This window comes from Diadema antillarum, unplaced genomic scaffold, assembly GCF_040938485.1.
Source record: "Diadema antillarum isolate AM-2024a unplaced genomic scaffold, OU_Dant_1.0 scf00000192, whole genome shotgun sequence".
NCBI classification, from domain to species: Eukaryota; Metazoa; Echinodermata; class Echinoidea; order Diadematoida; family Diadematidae; genus Diadema; species Diadema antillarum.
In genome coordinates this window covers 533,927-553,670 of record NW_027271081.1, presented here as the reverse complement: position 1 = coordinate 553,670, position 19,744 = coordinate 533,927, and the positions used below count along the sequence as shown (strand labels likewise).

Here is a 19,744-nt window from a genome sequence, read left to right as displayed (position 1 = left end):
CTTACGAGATCATATTATACTCTTGACTTATTTTCTGCAATAACTACTTTACAATGTACCATACTATCTCTCTCTCCCTCGAGTGAATCAAAGAAATTTCAATGTGTTGGTCAACATTTTCATTGCAGGAAATGGATGCAGAACAGGCATGCCAAGGAGCCTCACCGATTTTATAAAGTCCATTTAGAAGACATTGCAAGTGTGTCAACTGAACCAGTACCAACTTTCCTGTGGCACATTGACATCATCCAAAATGTCATCAAGTTAGCTTTTTCTCTGAGAATGGCCATGGGACACTGATTCCAGCGCATTCACTCCGTATAAATGCGGAAAGGATTTTGATAGAGTGTGTGGCAGTTGGTGTAGTCTGACACGATGGGCTGTGGAAACTCGGCACCAAACAGTGTTGTGGCTGAGTCGCAGGCTACTCTCAGCAGCAGTTCCTCACGGCCAGGGAGCAAAACCAACCAGACGAACAAGAGCCTCGAGTCTGTCGGCAGACAAAATGCAGAACGATCCGACAGCAGGACATCATACAGAGACAGTGGCATTGATAGTGCCAAGACATCAGACGGTCAAAGAAGGAGACCTCACCAGACTGCTGGGAATGTGGCTCTGAACAATGATTCAACACTTCCATCGTCATCAGGGAATGATGGCACAAGTCCACACAAAAAGGGACTTGCATTTGAAGTGATGATGGATAATGACACTGACCGAGGAGAAAGTATAATTGCCAAACATCCTCCGAAAAGATTACAGGTAGGTCTCTATCAATCCTCCAACCCATGGAGATTATTTTTAATGAACTTTTGCTCAATGAATTTTGCTCAGTTTTCACTGCCAACTTGCCAGCATTGTATGACTTTCATTTCATCTTCTATTTTGTTCCTGAAACTTTGTCTGTGAGATAATTTGCTCTTTAATTCAGGAATGAAAAGATAACACCAAAAGTCAGATTACAAAGTTTAATGAATTTAGCAAGATGCAGGGGCTGTGGAATGTCATTTTCCCATAGTGTGTGTGTGTGTGTGTGTGTGTATGTGTGTGTGTGTGATGTGTGATTGATGTGTGTATGGTGATGGTGGGAGGTCAAGGTTATAGTGCTTGTTGTTGGTCAAAGGTCAGTAGTACAAAAATGCTTAGTATAGAATCAGGTTTTTTTTATCAATGCTTCTTGGATGTAAAACAGATTTTCATACATGATATAATTGCACCATTGTAACATGTCAAAATAGATTTGAGAGATTGGTGGTAAGACTCTTCACACTACAAGTCATATGTCTCACTTGCTCAAGACCAACTGTTGCATAAAAACGTAGAAACATCTTTTTTCTGTCTTTGATATCTGTAATCCTAAGCGTGGTCAAACTATGACACTGAAAGGATTTGATAGCTTAAGATATGAAAAAGGTATAGCAGAAATTAATATGGTAAAATAATTTTTTTTCTTTTGTCATACTGTGAAATTGGGTGCAAAAGAAGAAAGAGGGAAGGTGTCCAGCACTTAGAATGTCAATGGACAAAAGCCTTTGAAAATTGGAAGATGATTGACTGTATCACTATTTCATCAATCTCTTTCCCCCCGTATTGATTCCAAATTAAAATTGTTTGAGGCCTGCTGAGATCACTGTAGTAGTATGAGGGTTTATGATTTCATGAGAGCTCTTTAATTTGTACAGCTCTAGAATGCTCTTGACCAACCAAGGAGGTACTAGGCAAGCTTGCCTAGTACTTCCTTAGACCAACATTCAGACTTCCTGAAACCCTACCTTGTCCAGTGCCCCCCCCCCCCCAAAAAAAAAAAAAGTGTCCCAAGTGAACGTGTGTGTATTTGGTTGAAACTTATACTTAGTAGTCCACTCATGGTTGAGTATATTTACAGAGCTGGACACAGTGAAATCATTTGACCATCTTCTCAGATCAGAATGGACAGAGCAAACATAGAGTGTGTTTGACATGCTGCCATTAACAATAGCGAAGAATGCAGCTCAGTCTGCATTGGAACGTGATATGTGTGTCTTTCCATACTGTGGTAACCAGTGGCATTGGCTTTTGCTAGTTCCCCTTTGTGTTCTCTATTTGTCTTTGGAAGCAGCTCAAAGAAATGCAATTAGGAGAATGTGTGGAGACTGAATTTTTTCCCCTCTATTTTTTTTTTAGCCTCATATTCCATGGTAATGCTGGTCCAGAGTATTCTCTTTGATACCATTTGCTTCTGCTTTTGCAAGTTTTACTCCACCCCCCCCCCCCCAAAAAAAAAAAAAAAAATGAAGGTAATTATGATGAAACATTATGTAAGTACCCAGACCTTCCCCTTTTGCAAGTTTACAGAACTACTCTGATGTGTGTTTGGAAGAGAAACACATGCAGCCAGATTTCCTGTAGTATTATTGTTTCCTCAAATTTCTTGACTTATGGTTAAAACTAAATTTATGCAAAGTTTTTACCAATTCAGATGAAAACAAAATATCCATGCAAGTTTATTTTCATGAATAAATTCACTAATTTTATTATTTGGCTATGCCACAACCATAATCTATACTGTTTGCCAAGTACTGCTTTCAATGTTTAAACTGATTGAGACTCCTGTGTGATAATGCATCAGAAATGAAATATGACTCAAATGATATTTGTTTTGTCATTCAGAAACTGGAGCTCAGGAGAGAACCCACATTGACAGCTGAGATGATAGAAGAAAAACAAAGAATATCAGAAGAGAGGAGAAGACAGGTATAATTGTTATTTCATTGTACAAATATACATATATTTCCTTAAATTTTTATTTTATAGTTCTTGCAGAGCTCAGGTATAGTTTGTTTTTAGATAGATTGAACAAAAGTTCATTAATTTCAGTGACAAATACACTGGCAGATTTTCTGTTGTCCCATGTGTGTCAAATGTACCCAATTTTTACCGTTCTCTAATCACCTTCTTTCCCTTAATGCTTTCTTTTTACTTGCTGGAACTTTGTGACAGAGCTTAAGTGATAAACTACATATTTGTGTCAGTTTCACATTGCCATCATATTACAACATGGTAAAAATTAGTACTCTTACAATTTCATTGTCGTTCGTTCATTCACACTGTTGGGACAACAAAACCTTGTATCTCAAAAATGTCAAATATTTAGGAAAATGAAGGTACATGGCAGCCAAAACACTATAACAAATGGGATTGCCTTTCCTTTGACATGCTGTAATGGCTTCCTTTTTGGGGGGTAAGACAACTAGGCTTAGGACAGGATATCACTTAATTGATTATCTGAAAACCAATTCAGACAGACGATTTTTACCAAAATTTGAGATACAAGGTGTTGTCTCCCCAGCGACGATAAACCTGTAGATTTTGATTTGTACCAAATAAATGAATGTACATGTATATCAACACTACTTGCTATGAGAGTTTTCAACACTTCTGTATTCTAGGTAATGGAGGAAAGAGGCAAGAGCTCCAAGAAATCATCAAGACGGAGGAAAGAGCTGCTAGCTGCTCAGCAGTTTGGCAACATTCAGCAGAGCTCAGAACAAACTAGAAAGGTATGTTTTCGGGCATTAGCATTCATTCACCTTCTCTATTTTTAGCAATTATCTGCAATGTATCGCCATGTGTCATGATGATGAACTTTAGAAAAACATGGTATATGTGATTGTTAAGGATTCTGATGAAGACTGTCAGTCATTACATGTAACTGATCATTTAATTTCTTAAAAGCTGCATTCTTTACAGCATCCATGACTGTGACACATTATTGTGAGGCGCAAGCAACTTTGCTTGCCAAAAATATTTTTACAAAAGTACTGACATTTTTAGACTGTAGATGGTATTAAAATTGATGCTATGCCATTGTCTACAGGTAGCAATTTCCAAAAGATTAATGACACCCTCATATGATGTATAAAGTTTCCATGCTGCTGCAATAGATAGGATGAAACTATCATGAGACCTTGTGGTTGCATGTTTGACAACAGCTGGAGGAAAAGATCGACTCGGCAAGCAAGAACCGAGCCAAGGCTCAGGCTGATGTGATTGCCAAGCAGAAAAAGAGGGAGCTGCGTGCCAAGCAGGCCAAGGAGAGATTGCGGAGGATGAAAGAGGAGGAAGAGGAGGACTGTAACTTTGACATGGAGAAGGATGAGAACTTTAATGCAGATGATGGTATATACTTTTCTCTACCTTTCTCTTTTTTTCTTTTTTTCTTTTTAAATGCCAGTAAGACTTTCCTCTTGATGTGCAAAATCTACTCTGAGGGAAATCCTTTTTTTTTTAAACCTTGACTGGGATGACTTGTTATTTCATCAAAATTGATATCTATGTGTTACTTAGTCTGATGAAAAGGAAAGTATATTGGTTTTCATTTTTGCAACGTGTCAGAATTGAGAGACAGAAAATGTTGCTATCATCCTTAGGCAAGAAGTATGTTATGAAATCAGCCTTTCTCTTGGTATGATGGAGAATAGTCAAGTTTGACCTTAATAAACAGACATGATGTCTACTTTGAAAACAGTGTCATCAACAGGTTTTTGCATTTGCGCTTTAGTTTGTAATGTTATGCATTTGACATTTGCAGTTGAATGGGAGTTTTTCTAGCAATGTGTGGTCAAATGTGATTATTTTTTTTTTTCATGTAGAACTGGACTCTTGGCTTGATGGAGAGAACAACATGGTCATTGGTTCAGCATCCACCACTTCAGAGAGGATCTACAATGGCCGGAGTAGTCCAGTCAAGAGGATTAGCACAGGTGGAAAGGTCAGGGGCAGGAGCATCGATGTTGACTCTGATGGAGATGAGGACCAAGGCTGGGCAGGAAAGCCTGTGGAGACCGGACCAGGGACTCAGCCAAAGGATGACTTCTTTGATACGTAGCAGTCCTCTCCGCCTTATCCCTGCACACTCATGAGCAAATCATCAGCATCAGATGAGTAATCACGTCAGATGTGGAGTTGATTTGCCAGCTATTAATTGATTATTAAGTCGTGCGTGACATGGATGGACTATCAAATTTTAATGTTTTCTGTCTGATATCATTGCTATCATTTTTGCTCCGTCATAGCAGTGGCTTTCTATGCATTTTGTATCAAATGTGTATGTTCATGGATGTCCATACAGTGAAAGTAAAAGGTTTCTTATCGCGTAGTGTTCTGTCATGAATAATACTAATGTAAAAGTGGAGCAAGTTTTGGATGTTGAGAAAAAAAGAATGCTTGTTTGTTTGTGTTTCCCACAATTTTGCTAGCTCTTGAGACAGATCCACAAGATAGTACTAAAGGGGTATCAGAGTCTGTTGGATGTTTCATTTCCCTAGTGTGGAGGCTGCCATGTCTGTGGTATCCAGTTGGTATCAAGCAGATTTTCCAATGTCTTTATTCATCAGTGCCTTTTTCCAGATCATATGTGGTCTGCCCTGTATAGTCTTGAATCAGACACTGAGGTTCATAGTCTTATGTAGTGGATGGCTTTCATTGCTCCTCACCATATTTCCATACCACCCCAGTTTATATGCTCTTTTCTCCTCTGCAACCCTAACAAACTCCTTCTTCATTCCTCTTGTCATCTTGGGAAGTTGTATTACACATGCACATGACTTTCTTCAATCTAATATGCTTCAAGTCTGTAGAGTAGGAAGTGAATGTGAAATTCACCACAGTTACGGTTAGAAATAGAATGCTTGATAGCCAAGATAGTGACTAGTCGGAAGAGTATTTGCACATTGGGCACAAAAGTCTTTTGAATCATAACTACAACCTATAAAGCTGTATGGAGCTTCACACTCCAACATATTATTAATTTCACTTAATAAATATGTGTTAGATGACAGATAGGTCTACTGCAGCTGTTATTGCTCATGATTCTGTGAATATTAGTCTCAATTTTTATGAACACCTTGCAGCTTCTACATCTATATACCAAGGTATGCAGTTAACCAATGCCTAACTTCACTCAATGCAGTGCCTGAAAACAACCAACACAATGTGTGAGACTCACACTCATGGAATGAGCAATTGCCATGCTAGTGTATGCATTCAACAAAGTCCCTCCATTCCTTAGATTTCAGCAAGAAAGAATGACCTTTGTTGTCCATATACAACCATACCTATCTCAGTGTCTTGTTTCATGACTAAAACAATGCCAGCCTCAACAGCTTCCCTAGCATGTTTTAATAGCTTGTTTGCAAGGTACATACCTTTAGATACGCACCCATTAACTTAGGGATTTCTCCCATGTATTTATATACCATGCTAATCTGTGGTCTTAGCAAAATATTCATATGTATGGAAACTTAAGTTTATAGATTTTAGCAAATGTTTTTATCATTAATTTCTAAGCATGCATTGTATGCAAAAATGCAATATCATGAAATACCAACAGAGTGTACAATGTACATGTATTTAATTCTAAAGAAGAAGTCTGCTGCATTACTGTAAACGCGGACATTTTCGTAGTACACTAATTTTTTGCATATTTCACACTACTTTTTGAATATGTTTTTGAGTCACTCAGCGCAAAAAATTAATTGCGTGAAAATATCAATGTTTTATAGTAGTACACAGACATTTTCAAGGCAGTAACCCTCCTTGGGCAACCTGTTTCACCTTCACCCAAACTGTAGCTCAATATGAAATTTCATCAGTCATAATAGTATCTGTCAATATACAAATCGAGCCACACAATGGGATTTAGCGATGGGAAATTTTAGCATTCATTGAATTTTTCTGGTGTGCTGTAATGATGAAGGTGGCTGTCAGATGTATTGAGGTTTCAATATCATGCTGCCTGTTCGCTGTTTGAATGGGGACTTCAAAATAGTGCTTTGTGCCAGGCAATATACCAGGAATAGTTGCTAATTCAACAGATACAACTCTTGAAAGTGGGTATGATATAAGAATGCAATGAGATAATGGGTTCTGTATGATCCTGACCTGACAGAAATGATGTTCAATACAGTAGCTCACTGTGTGTGGGATTACCAAGTAGCTGATAAGTGGTAAAGGTGCTGCAGTATTTTATAGCATTCTGAGTGGGCTTAATGCATGTTGATGATATAGTTTCCATCTCTGGCAAAAATACAAGGGACACACTGAACACTTTCAATCAAATGAATATCATGGTCTTTGGGAATTAATGTCTCGTATTTTACTTTTTCAGGAAAGAAAATAGCACTAGTCTTAATTTTTTGAAAAAGCTCTACTTTGCATGGGCTATTAAACATGCATTTTACAAAGTGTCTACGGGTATTATTATCCTCACCTATTCTCTTGCATTCCAGTTATGCACACCATAAAGGGGGAGATATTTATTTTCATTTTTTCCCATCCTTCCATCTGTACAAGATGGCTATGTAGCCGATATTCACTTGCAGCGGTTGTCCTTCCAAGACATCCTGTTTCATAATATCACATGATATGTGATATAATTATACAATACTGTTTAGAAATTTGATTTCAAAAGAAAGCTGCCATGATGCTGTCTCATAACATTTGTTTATCCCCAGTATGAGCAATGTGTTTCAATCACCCGTAACTGTGAGTCATGGGATTCAGATATGGACTGTACTGTGCCACAAAAGAATATATGATATAGCCCAGGCAATTCATCATCATTAATCCCCCAGTTGTAGTCGTGACTTTCCTATAGCCAGACATTAATGAGTTGGAGAGCCAGTCAGATAGTGTGCCCTCATTGTCTGCTCAAAATTTGTTAGCAGGTGCCTAACATCATAAGCCATGGTATGTTAATTTTGTTTGTTATTGGTTTATTATTCCTTGTACAGTGTGTCCCTCAGCAGCATCACACTCCATAACCCTGCAGCTATATCACATTCTGTAATGTTGTAAACACCACAATGAATGAAATTACATACTACATTCTTTCATATTTCTTTTTCTTTCATGCTTCTTTTTGAGTATTTTGTGTGCACTGAAATAATGCAGTGTTGCAGTCTTATTTCGAGCAAGTGAGGTTGATGTGGTGTTTGCTTTATCAATTGCACAGGAATGAAAAAATGGTTGTTATTGGAAGAGCTGAATAACAGCTGTTGTATTCATCACTCTTTCATTGCTCATTTACATTATGGTTTGTGACCATATATTGTCCTGTATCCAGCTTGAATTTATTATCTTTTATGCTGTGCTTGTTCAAATGCCTATAGCAATATTCCTATATGCTTGAATACAGGACCTCACTGCATACATACATTTATGTGTAGGATGGTCATAGTGCTTCCAAAACTTTATGCAACGGCTAGTTACCACCTTGAACACCTTTCATACATATGCCGTCCATGTCTTGTGCCAGTCAAGTAATTTCTTTGTCAATATCCTGTTGAAATCTGAAGGTTTGAAAGTGAAGTTTGCTATTAGTTCAGTACTTTTAGGGGGGAAAATGTTGGAGTGGTGAAGGCATTGATATTTTCAGGAGAAATTTTTGGGAAAAAATGGAACTGAAAAGATTGGTTATTTTTCTAAGAGGTAGAGAAGATATTCAGGGATATTAGCTGAAAATTTGTGGTACATAACTAGATTGACTCATATTTCCCTTTCGAGCCTTGAACGTCATGTAAAGCCTCTATTTTTCCATTCTGAGTTTGGAAAGTCACGTACAGCCTTTTATTTCAATTTGAAGCTTGGAAGATCATGCATAGCCTTTAATGAAATATGGTACTTTTATACAGCCAATACCTGTCAAGGCAAGCAAACGTATCAATAATTTAGAATAGAGGTGGAAATAATTTTTGTCTTTGTCATGATACATGTTGTCATGCACATATTTATATGTGTACATATCATTGAGTTTGATAACAAGAGCAAATTGTTACAAGAAGGCATCTTGCACTGATACTGTAATCAGTTTTGCTGGCCAGTGGTATGTTTTGTTTAGTTAACCGTATGTCGATTTCAGTGAGAATTTCCCTTCATGTATCAACTCTTCCATTTATGCCAGTATTTATGTGCCTAAAACTTCATTTCAAATTGCTGCAAACTCTTCTTTGTTCAGATGATATTATACGTCTTGCTTGGAATACATCTGTACTGGTATGTATGCCAGTATTTATCCGGGGAGTTGAGAGGTCACCTCCCTGATTTATCATTCAAATCTGATTTTGTATTTGTCCAGACTGATTGACAAAAGAGGTAATCAAGAGTGAAATAGGCCGAAATTTTAAGGGGAGTACAATATTTATTGATCCAAAGATCCAGTGTTAAAGAGCACTATGAAATAACTTCTGTAGTGATGCAGTGATACATGAAAGTGATAGCATGCAAAGTTCCTAGTTTGCAAAGTTCCTAGTTTGAATGGCAATTGTATGTAGTAATAAAAACGTTGGCATCTTCATCAGGTGAGAACGATGGAATATCTAACAGCACATGCTAATGAAATGAAAATGCTTCATGAAACTACAGTTTAAATGGTAAAGAAATACATGAAATGTTTTGTGCAGTGATGCATCAATGAAATGTTTACCATAACATGAGGCTATCTTATTTAACTGACATTTTGTGAAACCTTTGCCTTGATAGATTATGGTCTTGAAAGTTTCCAGTGGAAAGCTATGTTTAGGTATTGTTTATAGGTCCAGGAAAATCACAAAGGACCAGTGGCATGACATTTACTATACAATATTTTGCAGAATACCAAAAGGCTACTAAATTTATTTTCATTGGAAAAGGATTTCACCTGTCAAAATCAAAGACAGATCATTTTCTCCCTCAATTGATTTTATATATCCACTAATATTTCTTATCCTATGTTTGATGAAGTGTGTATTGAAATTCTAACGATAGCTTTATGTGACAAGTGAATTAGTTTTGCTTTGTTTTGTTTATGAACATCTCTTTATGTCCATTGCTTTTGCACCTGCTGGGGCATGCATCATCATTGTCAAACTTTTCACCTAAGTAGGGCCTACTTTTTCAACTGTTTGTCTTATCAAAATTACCATAAGATGCTACCTCTGGATTGATATACAATGTAATTGTTAAAAGATATAAGGAAGATGATGAACTGCAGAATTGCAAAGTAATAGAATGATGATGTTGTGTGATCTTGACCTGATGTATGAGAGAATTCATGACCTCGTAGTTGAGACAGTGCACATCATACAGATTTGATTTGATTTGATTTGATTTAACTTGATGTGACAGTATGAACTGCAGTAGCATCTAATAGCCTGAAGCTCCATTTATCCCCTAAAGGGACCCATCCTTATAGTGAGATTCAGCATAGAAACATTGATAATTGGTTAGAATACTATTATGTGCATGCCATTTGCTTTCTTGATTTGAGTGGTTTGAATTAAAATGTTTCATCCAGTGGTGTGATTTCTTACATTGACAACAAGCAGCAGTATCCTATGGACATATCAAACTCAGAAATGATTCAGCCAATTACCATTCCAATATGTATTATATAACAACTTTTATTGATTGATGATGTGTGTCAGTAATTGATGTGGCTTTTTTTTTTGGACACATTTGTATTTACCATGAATGTATTCAGGGTGTGATAAAAGATATAATTGTACATAAAAAGAAATTATATTTAACTTTGTGCTGTTTGTCAGAAATGAAAATCATCTGCATAATTATTATGCTTTGTATATCTAAGCTGTTTGATTTGTCAAAAAGATAAGTAAATGCTGACTCATGCAATGCATTGCTACTACAAAATTCATGTGAAAGTGTGTCTTGTTTCTTGTCAAATTTCAACATGCGAACATGTGTATGTATGTATGTGTATACATATACATAATATACATATGTTATTGTTATTATCATTATTATTATTATTATTATTATTATTATTATTATTATTATTATTATTATTATTATTATTATTATCATTAGTAGTAGTAGTAGTAGTAGTAGTAATAGTAGTAGTATTACCTACTTTATGCTTTCAAACATAGCATCATCTACACACAAAACAGGTGTATGTATATCAATTGTCATACATTGACTGAATGATTGGCTGGAGTCATTATTTTCCCCGTCTGGAATTCCAAATATATTATACAAGTATACGCCTGAGATTTGTGTGTGTGTGTGTGTGTGTGTTGCAGTTTATGGAAAAACAACAACAAACAACTCTTCGAATGATTTTGATGATATTCATCCCAGGTATAAATACTATACATAACCGCTTACGTGTTGAATAGCTTTGGGCAAAGTCCCTCAAGCCTGAAGAGCCTTTACAAAAAACAAAAAAAAGCAAAAAAAAAAAATCATTTTCTCGTCATTATTTCTGCAAGGAAAGTAAAGTTGTAATGAACATCGGAAGGATGGAAGGAAAAATGAATGCACTGATAATCTTAAAGAAATATCATGAGTCATAAGTCAACCTAAAATGAAAAGACATTTAATTTTGGCATCGTCATGTTAGCCATGCACACTTGATAAGGAAAGCAAGTGGAAGTTTTATCTCTTCAAAATGACAATAAATGAAAAAATTAATCTTGAAGTCAAAAGGTCAAGATCAATGCGCTTTGTCTTCTTGTATAATAAGGTATCAAAAGCCTATCAGGTGTGAAGGTAAAGTCAACACTGCCGTAGGACGAGTAACAATTGAATTGTATTCGTTTATTGCGAATGGGCTCTTGGAACCGTCGGAACAACAGGAACTGGCGATCGTATAAAATAGTTCGCAGGGACCAATTCAAATCTGAACTTATCTGTTGTAGCTTTGCAGGTGTATCAATAGTCAAACACGCAACTAGTGATATGAATAGGTTCTGTTAATTATGATAAAAGGCTAGGCCCCTATGATATAAATAGCGAACTAGGAGATAAACACACGCAGTTAGGGTTTCAAAACTAAATGTTACAATTTTTTTCTTGGAAACTCCAATTATTATTTTATTATTATTATCATTATTATTATCATTATCATTGTTATTGATATTATCATTATCATTATTATTATTATTTTTATCACTATCATTATTATCATCATTATTATCATTATTATTGTCATCATTATCATCATCATCATCATCATCATCATATCATCATCATTATTCATTCGGCATTTCAGACATGTAAGTGTACATGGGTAAACACAAAACACATTTGATTCAGCATAAAAAGATAAAATGAATTATATTATGACACAGAGACAAAGCACAAATGAGAAAAGACTTAGATTATGACAGTGATTAAAATTGATCTCGTACAATTGTAAATGACTAAATTAAAACGGGCAGTGCAGTGACAGTTTCATTACTATTGGAGGAACAGAAAAGGAAAGAATTTAAGATACCTCATGTTTTCACGAAACAGCACCAGTACTGTCGGTCTCACTCTCACTCCTCCCATTAGTTCATTTATACAGTGTACATTGTACATGTAGTGCGTTTCCAAAAGAAGAAGAAGAAGAAGATAATCCCAATTTAGAGGGATACTGTTTAGAAATGTCAATCACAGAGAGTACAATAGTAGTATATCTATGTACCCGTTCGACCCACGGTGGAGCCGGTGGAGCCGGTGGAGCTCCACCTTGACGTCATAATTGAATATGCATAAGATGGCGTCATACATGAATATGTATGATGTTATTACTTGCTGGTAGGATAAGATAGCGTTAATAAGGGGGGAAATGAGCCCATCCTTTAGATAAGATTATGAATGGTTGATGGTGTTGTGGAGCTGTCAGGGCCTGTCTTTGTGAATATGTACGAGGTTAATGATGTCGTGATAATTATGAAAGCTTGACGGTGTTGTGGAGCTGTCAGAATTTTTTCTTTTTTGTGTGTGAATATGTACGAGGTCGATGATGTCGTATGTTGATTAATTCTCGACTATGTAAATCAGCTTGCCACGAATGTGAATCTAAGCGTGGAGCCTTGCGTATGGCGAACGATGTGACATTTTTTTTTTCTAAAGGAAAGTGAGTGTGGAGCCTTCAGGGCTGTGACTATAATATGTGGGTGGCTACATTTGCTTTTTTTGTTTTGTTTGTTTGCTTGTTTTAGGAAGGTAAGTGTGGAGCCTTCAGGGCTGTGACGTGGAGCGCTACATTTGCTTTTGTTTTGTTTAAAGTTTGTTTTAGGAAGGTAAGTGCGGAGCCTTGAGTGCTGTGACTATAATGTGGAACGTTACATTTATTTCGTTTCTTAGAGGAAAGGATGGGAGTTCAAGCTGTGGAGCCTGATGCATATGCATGAGGCCATGATATTGCCGATGATTTACCAGTGAATATGTAAATTAACTTATCATGAATGCAAACCCATCGTTCGTGGAACTTTTACAAGCAGTGCGACTAGTGTGACGTGGAGCGCTACATTTGCTTTTTGTTTGTTTGCTTACTTGTTTATTTAGGAATTTAAGTGTGGAGCCTTATGAGTGCTGTGACCATGACGTGTGGAGCGTTACATTTATTTCGTTTCTTAGAGGAAGGATGGGAGTTCAAGCTGTGGAGCCTGATGCGTATGCATTAGGCCATAATATTGCCGATGATTTACCAGTGAATATGTAAATTAACTTATCATGAATGCAAACCCATCGTTCGTGGAGCCTTTACAAGCAGTGAGACTCGTGTGATGTGGAGCTCTACACTGCTTTCTGTTTGCTTGCTTGCTTGCTTGCTTGCTTGTTTAGGAAGGTGAGCGTGGAGCCTTGAGAGCTGTGATTGCGACATGTGGAGCGTTACATTTATGTCGTTTCTTAGAGGGAGGGTGGGAGTTCTAGTTGTGGGGCCTGATATATTGTATTTAATGTATCGAAGCAATAGTTTTGTCGATGATTTATCGTTGAATATGCAAATTAACCTACGATGAATGCAAATCCATCGTTCGTGGAGCCCTTACAAGAGCTCTATCACATGTGGAGCGCTACCTTTGTGGTTGTTGTCTTTGTTTTGTAAAGGTGAGCACTATGTGGAGCCTTATGAGAATGCATGAAGCCGTATTATCACCGATGACGTATTCGTAAAAAATATGCAAATCAGCGTGCCACGAACCTGAATATTTGTTGCGTGGAGCCTTTGCAAGCGCCGTGACCATAAGATGTGGAGTGCTCCGTTGTAGTTGTGTTTATCTTGGAATGTGAGTGTGTATGAATTTTGACAAGGTGTCGGAGATGTGGAGGGCTGTTTGTTGTTGTCTTTCTTTTTAGGAAGGTGAGGGTGGAATCTTTTACAATCGCCATGACAGGATGCGGAGCGCGACATTTGTTGTTGTTTTTGTTGTGTGTGTACTTAGTTTTTTTTTTTTGTTTTTTTTTGTTTTTTTTTGTTTTTTTTTGTTTTTTTTAGAAAGGGTAAGCGCTCTGCGGAGCTAAACGAATGAGCTGTAGTGACGATTTTATTCGTGAACGTGTCACTCAGTTTTCAACGAAATTGTAGCGTGGAGCCTCGTATATGAGGTATCGTGCAGCAAAATGATCTTCATTATTGCCCGTTCATATTGTAGAATGGATAGGATACGTCGCATATATACATTTTTGAAGTTTATGAGGGGATAACGGGTCATGATGTAGCCTAAATGAATAACAATATACTCGGAAGTTTTAAATGCCTCGAATCTTTTGCGTTAGAATTAGGCAGGCTACATACACGAAGAAAGATAGAAAAAAAAAAATGATAATCGTGTCAACCGATTCATAGACGTACGCGGTATACATGTATAGCTATTCAAAGTAGAAACCACGTGTTTACAAACGAACCTAGTTGTTGTTTTATAATGATATAAACTACTTTGGTAAGCAAAAATTATATACAGTTTACTCTATGAACAACAGGAATGAAACTCCTCAACGCATGCGATTTACATAATATTCAAATTACAAACCAATTATCTATACAAACGGATCCATTTGTTGTTGTTATTGTTGTTAAAATAATATGACTCGCTTTGGTAAGCAAAAATTATAAACACATTACTCTATTTGCAACACAAACAAAATCTTAGCTCATGAGCGCATCACTTAAATCGAAGAATATATTCAGTATGTTTACATAGTTCACATGTTGTTGGATGTGAATCCATGACTTTATCCAGTATTTCACTCGATTATGCGTGACAATGACATAACAATTGAACGCGAACACCACGCGTGAAGTAGACTACCAGTAATTTTTGATAGTGATGCGTGTTTTGATCAACCTTTGATTGTGCAAGCTTGTGCAATCAATAAAGGCGAAGGTTTGAAAGTGCCCTGTGCGCATTAAACGCAGTAGTACATGTATCTTTGGTACAGTGGCCAGTTAAGTCGATGGTATTACGTAACCCGTAGGAAATGACTGGTCTCTATGGAGTGGGGCGGGAAATTTAAAACTTCCTTTACTCGACTTCAGGTTCATTCGGCCTTTACATGGGTGTTGAGTGTATCGCTCACATTTCCCATAGATATTCACAGTAAGCAAGCAAGCTGGTGCCAGAAACCATCTCCATGAAGTGGGGCGGGAGATTTGAATTTCCTTTACTCGAGTTCACGTTCACTCGGCTTTTGGTGGCTGTGGAGCATATCACTTGCAATATCGACATATTCAGAGCGAGCAATTTTTACTGCGACGTTGTAATTGAATTTTCCTCTGAACTTCAATACAATAAAAACAAAAACAAAACAAAACAAAACAAAACAAAATAGAGCAAAACAGAACAAAACGCTAGAGCTTGAGGGAATTCATCATTGTATCGTACCAAGCTGAATAAACAGTAGAGATGATTATACATGTCTGTTATTATCGAGTTATGATATCAGATAGATAACTCTCGTTGTATTCCCCGACAAAAGCATGGGATTGACGCATTTATTCGTAGTCGAGATTTTTGTTAAGAGGTGGTTATTTTCGTTTCATGGTTTGTTTTTTGTAGTTTGGTCGGTTTGATATACTACACCGAAAACGAAGAAGTTTTTTTTTTTTCTTGAAACATTAGCCCGTTTTCTTCATTTAATTTTGCGGACGTTTACATCGTGCACGATAATATGAAGAATGATTTTGTTCGCGAATGAGAATGTATTTGCATTTCTCGCATTCATTTGTGTGTTATGTGTAAGCAATTTTAGTTGCTACCTGTGCGTTGCGATACATGTTCTGCGAGGTTTCCTTTTTCACTTTTTTTTTTCTGCTAAGTTGTGTTTTTCCTGCGATAGATCTTTGGTTTATGATAGGTTTGTTTACCGACCAACATAAAACTTGTCCTAACTTGTGCTTGTGAAAGTAGATGTTATGTGTCGCCACATGTCCCGTGAAGTTCCCCCATTTCATTGTACATTCTTGATGAATGTACATTTTCTTTGTATCTGTTGCTTGCGTTTTTATTGCTTAGAAGAATATTGTGTATAGATATTGATTGTTTTTTCGTAATAAAATTCCTGTACTCATGTCATTGAACAATGTCATTCACCAACACTCACACACATGCCGGATGTATCGAACATAATCACTGGTTCCAGGAAGGATTAGGGAAAAGACTGCAACATTTGGCATTTAGATAGATACAATTCTTTTCTTTTTTTTATTAGGGTACATCACTTTGAAAAATACATGCGCTTCTTGTTCTTGTAATGCAGAAACATCGATTCAAATTTCATACACAGATTAACCTTCTTTTTTTCGGCACAGATCACATATATTCACAAGTAATATGCTTTCAGACTTTATACACGAAATTATGTTTATGTACAGCTAATATGAACAAAGTTACTGTAAACCTGTACGAACAATCGATACAACAAACGATATAAAATCATGCTTCTGTTATATTATCCGTATGGAATACTTTGCGGTTGTGTTTTGGTTGACATTTTCATGCATTTGTGCACTATAGGAGATTACTCGTTTTCAAAACATTTTGTCTGACAACTGCAAAAAAAAAAAATATTTAAAATAGAAACGAAGACGTTATCATTTCTTAGCATAGAAAAAATATTGAGCCAAAAACAATGCAGTACATTGTCACGATGACAATTAACAACTGAATTAAAAGTCAGCCGTCTTGAGAATGAATACAATCAAAAACACTTTTGTACAAAATACAAATGATCTGTTTCCTCATGAAATATTGAATGTATTTACATCTATTCGTCTGATGAGATACTTTGCCATTTGCATTTCCTGTGCTTTGCCCGAAGGAACGCTTCCAAGCTTGATGCGTCTCAAGTATATAAGAATATAAACATTTTTGCAAATATATAGACGATGAATGTTGTAAAACCCTTCTCTGCTAATTCACGGCAATAAAAATAAGTGACTGTAAATTCGTATTAACAGTCGACGAACCACCTATATATGCAAAACCAAACTTAAGCCGTTGTTATGCAAACATTACTTCGGCGTTGTGTTTATTTACGTTACTATGCATGATCGTTGATTATTGACTTACGGTTACAAAAGTTATGAATATACAAACGCAACAATAATAGGTTTGTTTCTGACAAGAACAAAAAGACAGTTTATATTCCTGTAGTGATAACAATACAGTTCATAAAATCAAAAGACTAATGACAAATTGACAATTGTAGGACAAATTAGAGTTAACACTCCACACTTTTTGAGAATGGAGTATGATCGAAAAAAGCGTTGGCATGAAATACGAGCTAAAGTTATAAATATATCATACAAATAACAAAAAAAAAATGTGGCTGAAACATAGAAAAAGACTACAAACAAGTTTTTTCTTGACATAGATTAATTGTGTTAGCTTGCATACTTGTATATTACGATGATTAAACTAAAGAATACATGCGTGCAAGTGTCCATTGACTCTTGCGTGCACCAGATATACATCTATTAATCATTATTTACAACAATTCTGTCCAGTATCTTGTATAGCCTGCATTTCGAAGAAAAACTAATACATGTACAGCACACCTCACTCTATCAAAGACATAAATGAGACTTATACAACAGTACATCAGCACCTGTGATAATAATCACACGAATGAACACAAAACATATCTTTACACTGCAGAATTACTAGTAAAAGACGGGCCATGTTTTAATCAGTTTTATGTCGTAGAACAGTTCTATGCAATGTACCACTTGGGAAGTCAGAAGAATAGGTATTGGTATATAGATAGAGTGGCGTATAGATAGAGTTGGGGGCTTAATCCCTTGCTCTGGGGGGAAGTCGTAAAAAGAGATGAGGGTATGAATGGGGTGCGATATGAAAATATAAGGGTAATGGAGTTACGTGTCAGGTGTATGAGAAAGAGTTGATGGTAGTGAATGTTGGTAAATGGTGAAATTATGGTGGTATTTTATGGGTCAAGTTGAAGTTTGACAGACTTGTTCACATGATTTATAACGTGTTGTGTGAAAGGTTGGAGAGCATCGACTGGTGTGATTTTTTTTGGAGCAAGGAAATATGTGAAGAATGATGGTAGTTACGTTCAAAGATTGGGATTAATTATGATGGTGGGGTAAAGCTGTGGTAGAAAGTCCTATACTATAATACTCGAAGTTGTTGTTGTTGTCGCGGCCTTATGTATTTCCTGTTTTATTTCGGCGTTGCTGGTTTCTCTATCTCCTCCCGAGCCGTCGGCTCCGGGCAGTTGCGACCGGTGACGTCGGCCGCAGGAGAGTATCCTACATCGAATGGCGCGGGTTTCGTCCCCTCTCCGCCTCCGTGTCGACGTCGAGGACGAAAAAGAAAAATTAATTAGCTATATGCATAATGCATTTTTGTGCGTGACGAAAGAGCCGAGCGTTTCAATATTCACGGAACCTACGCTGGCCTCCTGCTTTCTCGATCTTCCATCTTTTAGCTTGCAGAGACACTGGGGGATACTAAAGATGATGGTGCAGCGAAATCTCTGACATCTTCCGGCGGACGCGCACGCACACACACAATGTACCTCGCAGAACTCTATACACACTCTACACTGTGTGTATATAGTTCTGTGATGTACCTTTGCCTCCGCCTGTTACGTGTACTGAATGTATTGACGATGGTTACACGAATCTGTGTGTGCGTGATAGGACTACAAGGGCATTTACGTACAGTTCGCCATTATTGGCGTCCCCAAATGAAAACAACGAACGTTGGTTATGTAATTGTATTTTGCACAACTGCAGAATACTATATGCAGCTCAGGTACGTCATTTAGTTTTCTCGCCGTTTGCTCTCAAGTCCGGTGTCATTGTACGCAGACTGTTTAGGACGCGGCTAAATATATTTGCCGATCGTATACCCTTACATATCAGATTACACGCGCAGCTGTGTCCATTCGTTTACTGCAGAGCTGCTGTAATCATACATATTCATAAGATGAGCGGACGTAGAGGAAAACCTCGCTTTGCCGACCGCCTATTTTTAAAATTGCAAGTGGAAATAGAATGTGTGGTTCTATGGTCTATCAGACCAAGTTTTGGTGACAAAAAAAAGAGGGAGCAAATGAAGACGAATGCAGTGATGTATATATTCTTCTTTCTTCCATAACATGGGAAAAATATTAAAGAAAAAAAATACGAGGTCGTGAGAACCTACTCCCACGGGTGCCTATTAAACCTGATGACTATGATCTCCCCCTCCCCAAATAATAACAATGATGATAATAATAATAATAATAATAATAATAATAATAATGATAAGGATAATGATAATAATGATATAATAATAACAATAATAGGAGCAATAATTGTAGGCCTAATATTAATTATGATAATGTACAATCTGAAGCAGATGTAGTTCTATATTAATATGATATATCAAGCCAAGTTTTGGTGATTAAAAACAAAAAGGAGGGAGCAAAATTATGAAGACGAAAATATCTTATTTTTCTCTCATAACGTGGGGAAAAGAAA

At 36.8% G+C, this 19,744-nt stretch overlaps 1 protein-coding gene across 1 annotated transcript; it reads left to right on the top strand.

The window, feature by feature from the left end:
* The first annotated feature begins 375 nt into the window (after positions 1-375).
* Positions 376-4,921, top strand: LOC139723512 (uncharacterized). Its single transcript, XM_071634750.1, has 5 exons — positions 376-762; positions 2,650-2,733; positions 3,429-3,539; positions 3,972-4,158; positions 4,632-4,921. Exons 1-5 carry the CDS (start codon positions 376-378, stop codon positions 4,865-4,867), a joined length of 1,005 nt encoding a protein of 334 aa, XP_071490851.1. The 3' UTR covers positions 4,868-4,921.
* The last annotated feature ends 14,823 nt before the right edge of the window (positions 4,922-19,744 follow it).